The following is a 14,552-nucleotide window of genomic DNA, read 5'->3' as shown; positions in this document are numbered from 1 at the left end:
TTAAATCCTATGCAGAATGCAAGATTTAAATATACATGCAATTTCCTGGATATGGATCTACTCTGTAAACCAGGAAAGACTGTTTGGAACTCTACCAACTCATACTAACACGGCAATGCCACTCAAGGTAACACCTGCAACTGTCACATTCGCAACCCATCCATCTTTTACCTTGAATACATCTAAGCATTTACATACAAAACATCCATCTGGGGTGGGGGGTGGGGGAGAACGCCTGGATGGCTCAGTTGAGCATGTGACTCTTGGTTTCAGCTCAGGTCATGATCTCACGGCTGGTGAGCTTGAGCCCCATGTCGGGCTCCGTGCTGACAGTGCAGAACCTGCTTGGGATTCTCTCTGCCTCTCCTCTTCTCAATCTGTCTCCCTTAAAATAAATAAAAATGCTGGGGAAAAAAAATTATTTACAAAACATCCATCTGGGGGCACCTGGGTGGATCAGCTGGCTAAGTGTTCAACTTTGGCTCAGGTCATGACCTGGCAGTTCACGAGTTCAAGCCCGAAATTGTACTCTGCACTAACACTGCAGAGCCTGCTTGGGATTCAGTCTCTCTCTGTGCCCCTCTCTCACTTGTGGTCTCTTTCTCTCAAAAGAAACAAACTTAAAAGAAAATCCATCTGTATTGTGAATTTTCTCCCTCTCATGTTCAAGAATGGACCATATCAGCTATATATGTCACTAAGCAGGTGCTGTCCTGCCAGGGGTATGAGGCATTATCTTGGCACCACCTTCCAGGAGATACCTTAAAAGTTGGAGATGACCCCAACCCCAGCACAGCCCTGTCCTGAGTAATCCTTCTGCTCCCTGTACTGACTACTGCCTCAGTGGGCATCACTCTAACACCAACAGGCCCCTGGCACTATCCATGCATTCAGTTAGTCATTACCGAGCTCCTACTGCGTGTTCATCACCATGCTGAGCCTGGGGTGTACAGAGATAACCAAAGGGGACCTGACAACTACATGCCATCTGCTCACCTCTACCGGCCCCCACCACTCTAAGAACCGTCTCAGTTCATAGGTCTCCACTAAAGGGACTCCCAGGACCAAATTACTCTACCTGGAGACCCTTGGCAACACAAAGTCATCTCAAACTCAGACCCCATTTCTTTTTTTCTTCTTTAAAGAATTCTTTTATTTATCCTAATTTTTATTTATTTGTTTTTTGAGAGAGAGATGGACAATCTCAAGCAAGCTCCATGCCCAATATAAAGCCCAACACGGGGCTCGATCTCACAACCCTGGGATCACCACGTGAGTTGAAGTCAAGAGTTGGACCCTCAATGGACTGAGCCACACAGGTGCCCCCAGACCCCATTGCTTCTAAGCACCAGATTTCCTCAGAATGAAACATATCCATCTGTTCACATACTCTTCTCTCTGCACCCCCTCCCGCCTCCAGCACTGTCTCCACAAGAAGGGCATCCTCTGGCATGTTCACAACCAGAAAGTATCTGGCACATAGCTGGAGCTTAATAAGCATGTGTTACAGGAACACAACCATCCCACCTCCCTCTGACTCTGCTGTTCCCACCATTCTCAAAGTCGACATGAGCCATTTCCCATTCCAGGGGTAAGGACTTGAGACCCAAAGCATATCTGATGGATACAATAATCTAGGAAGAACACGGTTGTCAGTTATACAAACAATGAGTCCCTGACTCATTTTTTCCACCGCACATCCTGGCCTGGCATCCCAGCCAACACCACTTGGATGCTACCCTCAGTCTGCACAGGTTCTCCCTACAAGAGATGTACTGTCGCCAAGGACACCCAGTTTTCATTCTCCAATATAACTCTGACCCGCTCATGCCAGCTGAGTAACCACCACAGCCCAGCAACCTCCTAGGGAGCCAGAGGATCAGAGAGTAAAATGACACCACTATGGGGGTGCCTGGGTGGCTCAGTCGGTTAAGCGTCCTACTCTTGGTTTTGGCTGAGATCTGAGATCATGATCCCATGGTTGTGGGATCGAGCCCCACAATGGGCTATGCACTTACCGTGCAGAGTACAGCTGGGACTCTCTGTCCCTCCCCACTTATGCTCGAGCACTCTCTCTCTCTCTCTCAAAATAAATAAATGAACATTACAAAAAAAAAAAAAAAAGAAGACACCACTCCAGTGACTTCACTCTCAGGACTGCATTCTACATATAGGTGTTATGCTCAGGGCTGGTAAGGGATTGGTCTGATGTCAAACGAGTGTCACAGGGGGGCAGAGCAAAGGCACAAACCCAACTGTGCACAGACTCTAAATCCTACAATCCTATCCATACAGCATCTTATTTCCAACTTCTTTCCAATATTCAAAAAATTGAATGCTTTAATTTTAGCCCAAATGGTGAATCTTCTAGGGTTACTAAGTTTCCTCTTTCTTAAAGACATTTCCCACTAACCTCAGCTTCTTTTTTCTTTGCACGGACTTTTTCCACTTCCATAAGAATTTTCTGGGATTCATCAACATTTCCTTCAGCTCCCAGCTGCTCAGCTTTAGCAAGAAGTTTTCCGATTTCTTCATTCAACTCATGTACTTTTTCTGCCTAAGGGAAGACAGAAATAATCAGGTAAGCAGACATCTAAAACCAAAAGACTAGAACAAAGAGAAAGTGAGTGGTTCTCTCGCTGTTCTTCTGTTCCGTTCCACTGGAATTAAAGAGAACAGCAAGGATCCTCACTGAACGCATGCAAAATATAGAAATTTTGACATCCTTACTAGCACTGTTGTGACCCTGACCTTAAACTAAACCTGGCCACTGCATCCCAGTAAGAGCATGTAAGACAGTAAGAGCATGTCTGTCACTTCCAACGTGGTGGTCAGGGTCATCATGGTGGTCATTTTCTGGGCTGTCTCTTCTCACTTCTATCACAACTCAACCTTCTGGGTAAAGGCCATAAAACATCCAGGTTTAAAGGTATAAATTTGTACTGTAAGCAAAATGCCTAATCATTTGGAATTTAATTTTAGAAATAAAGTAGCACCTTTGGTCCAGTTATCAACTGCACGTATCTTAAGTGATGCCTTTACAAAACTGAAAGTAAAGGACACCACAGAGACTTAGTTGTGCTGAAAGAGGGGGAGCAGAGGAGGGATGAACCGATAGGCCAGTTACACAAAGATCTACCTTCTTTATTCTGTGGTATAGGTGCCCCACAAACTAACCATTTCTCGACTAGCTTTCCCCGTTTCCTATTTTACGTGGTGATGTTAAAAAAAAAAACCAAATGTTAATGTCTCCCAGGCATACCTTCGCAGAAACTTCTGCACTGATCTCCTCCTGCGTCTCTGCCAGTCGCTTCTTGGCAAGCTCAGTTCTCCGATCACACTCGGCAATAAAGGACTCCAAATGATCCATTGCCTAGCTCAGGAGAAGCAGTGAGCTATGATCAGTTACATGTAGTGCCTTGGAACCCATTTATTCAATAGGACATACACTCCTGGGTTGGTTTCTTAAAAGCCTGTAAGTTCAGCGGGAAGATCTTAAACTACACTATAGCCAGCATGTCCATAATCACATTAAACCAAGGGGCTTTGTTAAACCAAGACTCAGAAGCATAGTCTTCTCATCTGTTTATTTCTAAAATTTGTAAAAGGACCCCCATCCCTCAATAACATTTCCAGGAATTTTTTAAATTAAAACACTTGGCCATAATTAACAGCGTTCTCTGAGGGGCAGGAAGGGTGGACTGAGACTAGTAACAGAGGCCCTCTGCTGGTGAGCTGTGGGGGATGCAGATGATGTACTCACTGGTCTGTGTGAGCCACGTAAATATTATTCCCTCATGTTCTGAGGGTAGAGTTCCCCCTTCCACCTCAAAACAAAACAATAGAACAAATATTACTGAGAGCTGTGAGTATGGTTAGTTATTGCCTACGGTCTAAAGTAGCAGGAAAACTGGTTACTACTTACCCAAAGAGATAAAGGAAAAGAAACTCTAGATATCTAATTGCTCACTCTGAAGAGTTTGTGGGAAACACTAAAATACACTAATTAATAAGCTGCTTCGTAGGTTTTAGGCAGTTAATCTGTCATGACCAGTCAAAGGCTCCAGCGTAACTTCAGATAAACACACAAACAGATGTGTCAGGCTATGACCAGTGATTAGCACCTCCTAACTCACACCCACAAGTCAACTTGCAAATGTCGGCATTGTGTTAAATATGACAGCAACAGAATTTAGAACAGGATGACATGACTAGACCATGTGAACTATCGCCAAAAAATACAGGAGAACAAACTCTGGGTAGAGTTCCTAGAAAGCAGATGGAAGGCCAACAGACCAAGTGGTGAGAATCTATGTCCCTCTGCCCAAAGATGGCCAGGGGAGAGGTCAGCTGTCAAGAAACCACTCTACAAGGATCAGTGCCACAGTGGAATGGATAATAGGGACACTGGAGAGGGTTACCGTCTCCTCTAGAAATCTTAAGTACTCTTTTCAAACAAATGCTTACTTGGAAGTAGGTCAAGACAGAGAAGAAGCTCTGTGACGATGCCAAGCCCCCCCAGGTGCTGAAGAAAGGTTAAAGCCTAATCATCCACTGAGGCCAATTCCCAATTTCACTCCATGATTTTGGAATTCAGGACCTCTTTCGTGTTGTTGGCCATCCAAATATTCCCTGATGTTTCGCTACATTTCAATCTAACAATCAGGAAACCAAATGATCATCATGTGTCTGCATGCAGTGTACTTCCTGGAAAGATGTAGAGTTGACCAACTCTGCTGACAGGGTGGTAACTTACCAGGATCAAAGTGCCAGCAATCTGATACAAGTCCCATGCCACCTGTGCTCACATGGGATCATGGATCCCAGTAGACCATCCTGAATCGCCCCAGGTTCACCCACATAGAGGTGTCAAGTCTGTGGTGTAGTGTCCCTCCGTTATATACCCAAAAAGAACAATCTCCCCTGAAACAGACCCACGAATCTACACATCAGGGGTCAAATGGGCAAGAGACATCTAATAACCCTGCCAAGGCCTTACCAATTAAAGCAACCAACTGCAGCTTCAGCAGAACCTCAATTAGCTACAGACTCACACATCTGATAAGCTAAAAACTAAATAGGAAACCTCACAACCCAAAATAGGCAGACCACAGGGACATCCTTTAACTGCCACATTCTTTAAAAGACGATGCTTTGTTCTACTGCTTCTTCTCTTCAAAGTGCTTGTCAAATTCAGATTGATTCCTAAAATATATCAAAGAGGAGGTTTAAATAATTTTTCTTAAAAAAACAAAAAAAAAGGTACCCAAGTCTAAAAATTAAGTCCTAATCACAACCCACCATTGACCAGAACGTGACCCAACCTCTGTGGCTTAGGAATGGTACGAGGAAATATGAACTACTGAGGGTACCTGAGCACAGGGCTGGTGTACAATTGGCACACAAGTCTCACTGCTGCTGAAGGCTATTCCTCCACACGCAGGACCGTCTGGTGCTGCTCCCAGCCCAGCAGAAATGACAGTGGCCATAAACAAGCATGTGCCATCAAGGAGACAGGTCACAGCACACACGTGCCCCTGTACTGTGTGACATGTCCACACATGCCTTAAAAGAGCTGCACAGAAACTCTGAAAGTCTCCATTTCCCAGGTGAAAAAACTGAGGTACAGTTTCCAAACTACTAAGTAATGGCATCAGGGTGCAAGAACCCTTGTGGCTTGGCTCCAAAGTCCTTACACCCAATCTGCACAACTGTGAGGCGGTCAGTACCAACCCAGTTCACAGATGAATAGAAAAAGTTAAAAGAACTTGCCCAAGGTCACAAAGGGATTCTAATCCAGAATATCTGACTTAGCAAATACAACTGTTATACTGTCATCTGTAGCTAGAAAAAGTAGGTATAATCACAACTGGTCTCCTATGGGATATTAAAGATAGCTTGGAAATTTAGTTGATGTGGTGTGTAGTTTTTGGAAACCTGTGAAGTAAAACATCAAAAAGCAAGACAAAGGCGCCTGGGTGGCTCAGTCAGTTAAGCATCCGACTCCTGAGGTCGGCTCAGGTCATGGTCTTGAAGTCATGAGATGGAGCCCTGTGTCAGGCTTTGCACCGGTATTGTGGAGGCTCCCTGGGATTCTTCGTCCCTCTCCCTCTGCCCCTCCCCTGCCCCTCTCCCACTTGCATGCATACACTATCCCTCTCAAAATAAATAAAAAAAATTTTTTTTTAAATAGGAAACAATTTGGGGAAAAAATGAGCTCTACTGAATTTAAAAAATAAAATTTTTTGTTTTTTCAATATATGTATGCTAAAGGAAAGTGTTGCTCTGTAACTTTTTCATTGGCGAATATGTTAATATTGCGGTTTATTTGCCAGTGTTCAAGTTGAGAAATGTTATTTATAGAGATGACCTAGTAGCAAACATATTATATACCCATTTCCTAGGAAATTTCTGAATAAAACACTTTCAAGAAGTCAAGGCCTGGCCGTGGCATGTCAGGCTGAGGCTGTGGTAGGCTGGGAGCCTGTGGTGAGAACGGGGAGGCACCTTCTCCCAGATAAACTCCCGGAGGCTCCAGCCATCAAGCTCAAGCTGAGGGTCTAGGCAGGATATACCTACACAAAGAAATACTTTTACAACAACCCCATCAGGACCACAAATAAATACCTTTTTATACCTCTGACTGGCAAAGTCCCCAAAATTTGGCCACTCACTGTTGGCAAAGATGTGAAATGGAACTCTTCTACACTGCTGGTGGGAACATTCATCCCTCCGGAGAACACTATGGCACCATCAAAATGAAAGATACCCTTCTGATCCAACAGTTCTGCATCTAGGAATCTCTCCCAGATACATGTATACAATGCCAATGTGTAATGCAGCACCATGATCATCAATAAGGGACTGGTCACATAATGTAGATATCCATGCTTTGGAATACTACGTAGCCACAAAAAGGAATAAGGAACTCTATACAAAGATACACTAACAAGGAGAACAAAAAAAAAGGGGTAAGGATAGAATAAGTGTATAGTAGACTGCTATTTGTGTAAAAACAAAACAAAAGAAAAAAACAATGGAATACAGACACACTATCTGCCTCAGGTCTGCACATAAACTCTAAAGGAAACAGAACACTTAACTGGTTACTTCTAGAGGCAACCAGGTGACTGAAGAACTGAGCAGGAGAGCGGTTTCACAATGTACCTTCTATACTTTAAATTTTTGAACCTTATGAGAGTTCTACGTGTTTTTACATTGCTAAGAGATGCTGCACCTTAGTGAAGTAACTGATCTAGGCAACTATCCTCAACTGTGCTTAAAGCATCAGGCTAAAGGCTGAAGGGGACCTTCACGACCAAGAGATAAAGAGTGTCTGTACCGACCAAGCCCACAGATCACTGTGCCAGCTGAGGTGATACAATAGGAAGGGCAAAGCTCTACCTCTGAAATCCTCCAGTCACAAAAGAAAGTAAATCTGATTATCAAGCCTCCAGATCTAACTCCTAGGGTACAGGAATTTCAAAGATAAGGGAAAACATGTTAAAAAAACATCATGAGGATACAATCACCAAAGTTCAGGAGGAGACTTTAAGAAAATTAATTTCTTCAAAAAGATTTAAAAAGACTTACAAAAAGAAGTCAAAAGACTTACAAAGCACTCTAATGTGTAGCCCTTATTCTGAATCCTAAGTCAAACAAATAAAACTGTAAAAGAACCCTTTTTGAAGCAATCTGGGAAATTTGAACACTATCAAATGGTATATTATTTTTTAAAATGACTGTTTTTAATAAAGTCTTCAACTTCTAGATATACTCTTGCAGTATTTACAAATGAAATTCCATGTCTAGGAGTTACTATAAAATAATCCAGTGGGGGCACCTGGCCGGCTCAGTTGGTGGAGTGTGCAACTCCTGATCTCAGGCTTCTGGGTTCAAGCCCTATGGTGGCGGTAGATATTACTTAAAAAATAAAATCTTGGTGTGCCTGTGTGGCTCAGTCAGAAAGTGTCCAACTTTGGCTCAGGTCATGATCTTGCAATTCGTGGGTTCGAGCCGTGTGCTGGGCTCTGTTCTGACAGCTCAGAGCATGGAGCCTGCTTCTGATTCTGTGTCTCCCTCTGAATCTGCCCCTACCCCACTTGTGCGGTCTCTCTCTCTCTCTCAAAAGTAAACATTAAAGGGGCACCTGGGTGGCTCAGTCGGTTAAGCGTCCGACTTCGACTCAGATCACGATCTCACGGTCCGTGAGTTCGAGCCCCATGTGGGGCTCTGGGCTGATGGCTCAGAGCCTGGAGCCTGCTTCCGATTCTGTGTCTCCCTCTCTCTCTGCCCCTCCCCCGTTCATGTTCTGTCTCTCTCTGTCTCAAAAATAAATAAAACGTTAAAAAAAAAATAAAAAAAAAAAAAAAACATTAAAAAATAAATAAATAAATAAAATCAAATAAATAAAACCTTACAGGCATCTGGGTGGCTCAGGTGGTTAAGCGTCTGATTCTTGGTTTTGGCCCAGGTCATAATTTGTTCGTGAGTTTGGGCTCCATATCAGGCTCTACACTGACAGCGCGGAGCCTGCTTGGGATTCTGTCTCCCTCTCTCTGCCCCTCCCCTGCTCACTCGCTCACTCTCTCTCTCTCTCTCTCTCTCTAAAAAAAAAAAAAAAAAAAAAAAAAATTAAAAAAATAAATAAAATCTTTAAAAAAATCCAGTGGGGAAACACAAGAAAAAAGATGAAACAAGAATCTTCATATCAATAATCACTGAAAGAATTGTTGCACAGGAGCTGCACTGGGAGACAGAACCCAGAAATTTCATTATAATATTCTGTTCAGTTCTGTATCTTTAGAACTTTCTCTTACCACATTTTAATTTTTATTATTTAAAAAAAATTTTTTAAGTTTATTTATTTTGAGAAATACAGAGCGTGAATAGGGAGGGGCAGAGAGAGAGAGAGAGAGAGAGAGAGGGAGGGAGGGAGATTTGGAAGAAAAGTTAAGGCAAGACGAAACAGCTGGCAGTGAACTCACCATTCCCAAGGCTTAGTGAGGGGTACAAGAAAATTCATTATATGATTACATCTACTTTTGATAATTGAGATTCTCTGCAGAAGTTTAAAAAAAATTCCCTGGTAAATCAACCTTTGACTTCTTTTTGTAGAGAAATAATCCATTTAATCATAACTTTAAACTGTTAGAAGTTCAATGAGCAGGACTCACTACCTCCTTTTGGCCAGCAGAGCCTCAGAATTCTGACCCACAGCAAACCCTTGACACACAGGCTTCCAGCAAATGCTCCGAAACAGTCTGCTAAAAACCTAACCCACCAAGGTCAACTTGTGCCAGTTAACCAGCAAGCTGTCCCTTTTGAGGCGCCTGGCTAGATTAGTCAGAAGAGCATGCGACTGAAGTAGGGTATAGAGATCATTTAAATCAAAACAAGAAACGAAAGAACCAAGTTGTTGCTTTTAAGTGTTTGCCTCCCCGCATTTTGACAGATAAGAGACTTGAGAGGCAGAGAGAGAGGGGGAGAGAGAATTGACAGTGTGGAGCCTGATGCAGGGCTTTTATTTTTATTTTATTTTAATTTTTTTTAATTTTTTTTTTCAACGTTTATTTATTTTTGGGACAGAGAGAGACAGAGCATGAATGGGGGAGGGGCAGAGAGAGAGGGAGACACAGAATCGGAAACAGGCTCCAGGCTCTGAGCCATCAGCCCAGAGCCCGACGCGGGGCTCGAACTCACAGACCGTGAGATCGTGACCTGGCTGAAGTCGGACGCTTAACCGACTGCGCCACCCAGGCGCCCCTGCATTTTAAAGCAGTACTAAGTGACTGCCTCCAGGGAGGGGAGAGCACACTCTGTGTTTTAAAAGCCAGATCTACCAATTCTCTGATTAAGCAGTATGTGTTTAATGAGACCACAAAAAAAAAAAAAAAAAAAAAACAAAAAAACCAACCAGGGGGGGCCCCCCGGCCCCCCCCCCAAAAACTATAGATGAACTCTCTAGTATACACAATTTTGTACCTTTGTCTTGCTCGTGACATCATAGCAATTCTAAGTCATTAAATAGATTTTATACAATTTCGAGGGCAGTCTATGACATGAGTTCTGTGTCCAATTTTCCAATCTTATAAACAATCCTACCATATTTGTTTACCAATGCCTGCCTATATTTCTAATTACTTCCTAAGAATGGAGATTTGTAAAACTAAGTCACAAGGTAGAAACACACACACACACACACACACACACACACACACACACACATTTTGTTAAGATCTTCGTTTTGAGGGGTGCCTGGGTGGCTCATTCAGTTGAGTGTCTGACCACTGATTCTGACTCAGGTCATGATCTCATGGTTAGTGAGACTGAGCACGGAGCCTGCTTGGGATTCTCTCTCCCCACTCTCTCTCTCTGCCCCTCCTCTGCTCACAGATGCTTGTGCTTTCTTTCTCAAAATAAATAAATAAACTAAAAAAAAAAAAAGATTTTATCTTTGGGGGGCCTGGGTAACTCAGGTGAGCGTCTAACTCTTGATTTCAACTCAGGTCATGATCCCTGGATGGTGGGATAGAGCCCTGCATCAGGCTCTGTGCTGAGTGTGGAGCCTGCTTGAGAGTCTCTCTCTCCCTCTTACCCTCCCCCCACTTACTTAAAAAAAAGAAAAAAAAAAAAGATTTTATTCTTAAGTAATCTCTATATCCAATGTGGGGCTTGAACCCACAACCCCAAGACCGAGCTGCACACTCCACCAACTGGGCCAACCAGGCACCCCAAGATAAAAATAGTTTTTGTTTTTCTAATTTTTTTTTTAACGTTTATTTACTTTTTTGAGACAGAAAGAGCATGAACAAGGGAGGGTCAGAGAAAGGGAGACACAGAATCCGAAACAGGCTCCAGGCTCTGAGCTGTCAGCACAGAGCCTGACTCGGGGCTCAAACTCACGGACCACGAGATCATGACCTGAGCCGAAGTCGGCTGCCCAACTGACTGAGCCACCCAGGCGCCCCTAAAAATAGTTCTAAATTTTCATTTCTGCCTATTATTGTGTTAGCTAACTGGACCTAATGACTATATGTGACACCGAAAATGTAATTTTTTCTTCTCTCCTCCCACAAGAAATAATCACTTAAGAATTTGGTGTATACTGGGATGCCTGGGTGGTTCAGTTGGTTAAGCATCAGACTCAATTTCTGTTCAGGTCATGATCTCACGGTTCATGGGATCGAGCCCTGTGTCAGGCTCTGTGCTGACAGCAGAGCCTGCTTGGGGATTCTCCCTCCCTCTCTGCCCCTCCTCCACTCGTGAACATGCTTGCCCTTTCAAAATAAATAAACATTAAAAGAAAATCTGGTGGGGTGTCTGGGTGGCTCAGTCGGTTAAGTATCTGACTTTGGCTCAGGTCATGATCTCACTGTGAGTTTGAGCTGTACTGACAGCTCAGAGCCTGGAGCCTGCTTTGGATTCTGTGTCTCCCTCTCTCTCTGCCTCTCCCCCACTCACACTCTGTCTCTCTCTGAAAAATAAACATTAAAAAAAATTTTTTTTCTTAAAAACTGGTATATACTTTTATTTAAAAAAAATTTTTTTTAAACTTCATTCATTTTTGAGAGTGAGACAGAGCATGAGTGGGGGAGGGGCAGAGAGAGAAGGAGACAGAATCAGAAGCAGGCTCCAGGCTCCGAGCTGTCTGCACAGGGCCCTATACCAGGCTCGAACCCACGGACTGTGAGATCATGACCTGAGCCGAAGTCAGACGCTCAACCGAGCCACCCAGGCGCCCCCAAAACTGGGATATACTTTTAAAAATTGCATTAAGATGCATATACAAGAACACAATTTTCATTCCCACCAAACAGGACAATTTGGTAAGTTTCCATTTTCTTCTTCACATCATGTATCTTCTATGATCTACAACTGTGCAGTATTTCACTTTATTGTGACACAACTACTTTAGCCCCACCAAAAACATCCATGTTTGGGTATCTCCATTTTTCCACTAATTCAAAATGATGCAATGAACACCTTCCATCTTCTCATACACACGCAATGTTCTTGTAGAACAACTTGCTACAAATTGCTTAGAGGTGACTCAAATCTCTAAGCGCTTTAGTTTAATTATTTTTAAGGTGTCTTTATTTTTGAGAGCGAGACAGCGTGAGCAGGGGAGGGGCAAAAAGAGAGGGAGACACACACACACACACACACACACACACACACACACTCCTTACATAACAAAAATCGTTTAAAATAGAACTCAAACACCTGTTATCTTTAATATATTTGATAAAGTTTTCAACATTAAAACAAAACACATGTTCTGAGTTTGTGGTCAGTTGTCCCCCAACAGGCCTACTGCAGGGAGTCTGACCCCTCTGCCAGCACCATTAATTCTGGCAAATAACAGTGGGCTTCAGACACTTCCAGAGATTTGGGTAAATGGTTGGCCTATCTAATTATTGCCAACATGGAGATTCTACCAAAACACTGGATGAGGTACACAAAAATATAAGTTACTAAGAAAAAGCAGAATAAAGGGTGCCTGGGTGGCTGAGTTGGTTGAGCATGTGACTCTTGATTTTGGCTCAGGTCATGATCCCAGGACTGTGAGATCGACCTGCACATCAGGCTCTGCGCTTAAAATTCTCTCTCCCTCTGTCCTGTTTCCCACTCTCACACACACACATTCTCTCTCTCTCAAAAAGAAAAGAAAAAAAAAAAAAAAAAAAAAGAAAAATCAGAACAAATCATGGATTAGAGGTGGTTTACAACCTATGACAATGAAACCCGTATTCATCTCCTAACAGTGATGACCACACCACACTGCAGCCTTTCCAGAAACCAACCTCAAGATGGGCACCTGGGAGCCATTGGTCCCAGGCCTCCGGCTCGGATAGTGCAGGGGCCGAACGGCAGGCTCGGAGGCCAGCACCACCATCAGGTCTTCAGAGGGCAGCAGCAGAACAGGGACAGCAAGAATTAGCATAATTGGCCATATTTGGCCACAAAGCTTCTGAGGGGTTCTGCTTCTCAAAATTGCAATTCTGACAAGAAGTACCACAATTAGCCTTTCTGATAAACCTATCTGTTCATCTTGAATCAACTATCTTTAAAAGATCAAAGTGACCTCCGGAGAGAGCTACTGGATGGCTGGTCACAGAAAGGGGAGACTTTTCACCAGAGCCTTTTAGACTTCTAGAATCTCCCACAGTAAACATGTATTACCTACCAAAGAGATTTAAAAATTGGTTTTCATCAAATTAACTTAACAAATCTGTATTTTGAGAAAAGCTTTTATCTTCCCTAAAAAGTTTATACTGTAAAACTAAGGAGATGAGAAGTTATTTTAGGGGCGAGGCGCCTCTGTGGATAAATTGAGCATCCGACTTCGGCTCAGGTCATGATCTCACAGCTCGTGGGTTTGAGCCCCGCATTGGGCTGTGTGCTGACAGCTCAGAGCCTGGAGCCTGCTTCGGATTCCGTGTCTCTCCCTTTCTCTCTGCCCCTCTCTTGCTCACGCTCTGTCTCTCAAAAATGAATAAATGCTAAAAAAAAAAAAAAAGTCATTTTACAGGCACCTGGGTGGCTTAGTCAGTTAAGCATCAGACTTTGGCTTAGATCATGACCTCACAGTTTTCAGTTTCATGAATTCAAGCCCTACGTCGGGCTCTCTGCTGGAAATGCAGAGCCCACTTTGGATCCTGTCTCCCTCTCTCTGCCCTTCCCGCTCCTCAAAAGGAAAAAAACATTTTTAAAAAAGTTATTTTAGGGGCGCCTGGGTGGCGCAGTCGGTTAGCCGTCCGACTTCAGCCAGGTCACGATCTCACGGTCCGTGAGTTCGAGCCCCGCGTCGGGCTCTGGGCTGATGGCTCAGAGCCTGGAGCCTGTTTCCGATTCTGTGTCTCCCTCTCTCTCTGCCCCTCCCCCGTTCATGCTCTGTCTCTCTCTGTCCCAAAAATAAATAAACGTTGAAAAAAAAAAAAAAATTAAAAAAAAAAAAAAGTTATTTTAGCTTGGTATCGTAAAGTTAGGCCACTTTTAATTACTTTACTTAGAGTAATCCGTGTACACCCAGTGTTGATATGTATAAATTAAAAACTCAAAAGGTGGGGCATGGGCATCACGATCTTAAAACCAATAAAGAAACTTTTTAAGGTAAAATCTCCCTCTTCTCCCTAACACCTAGAGGTGTCTTCTTAGCTTCACAGAACAACAGTCCACCGTGTGACAGAACAATATATTTTTTTCTTTTTTAAGAAGATTTTATTTTTGTGGGGCGCCTGGGTGGCTCAGTTAAGCGTCCAACTCTTGGTTTCGGCTTAGGTCATGATTGCGCAGTTTGTGGGTTCGAGCCCCATGTCAGGCAGGCTCTGTGCTGAGAGCACAGAGCCCCTTGGGATCCTCTCTCTCGCTCTCTCACAAAATAAATACATGAATAGATTAAATAAATACACACACACACACACACACACATATCCAATGTGGGGCTTGAACTAACAACCCAGAGACCAAGAGGTGCACACTGTATGGACTTAAGCCACCCAGGCACTTCGTGACAATTTATATAACTAGTTCTCCATTAATAGTTGCAT

The 14,552-nt window shown here is 43.3% G+C and overlaps 1 protein-coding gene across 3 annotated transcripts in view; it reads right to left on the bottom strand.

Moving 5' to 3' along the window:
* LUC7L (LUC7 like) overlaps positions 1–14,552 on the bottom strand; it is a 45,739-nt gene that overhangs the window by 10,417 nt on the left and 20,770 nt on the right. For all 3 annotated transcript variants that reach the window (XM_040459595.1, XM_040459594.1, XM_040459596.1), the window contains exons 5-6: positions 3,263–3,373; positions 2,414–2,557 (exon numbers count right to left, since the gene is read on the bottom strand). In XM_040459595.1, coding sequence (XP_040315529.1) covers positions 2,414–2,557; positions 3,263–3,373 — 255 coding nt within the window. The remainder of the gene's footprint in view (positions 1–2,413; positions 2,558–3,262; positions 3,374–14,552) is intronic.

This window comes from Herpailurus yagouaroundi, unplaced genomic scaffold, assembly GCF_014898765.1.
Source record: "Herpailurus yagouaroundi ecotype Mexico unplaced genomic scaffold, PumYag 222, whole genome shotgun sequence".
NCBI classification, from domain to species: domain Eukaryota; kingdom Metazoa; phylum Chordata; class Mammalia; order Carnivora; family Felidae; genus Herpailurus; species Herpailurus yagouaroundi.
Note: the sequence above shows the minus strand (reverse complement) of the source record. Positions and strands in the feature narration are given on the sequence as shown.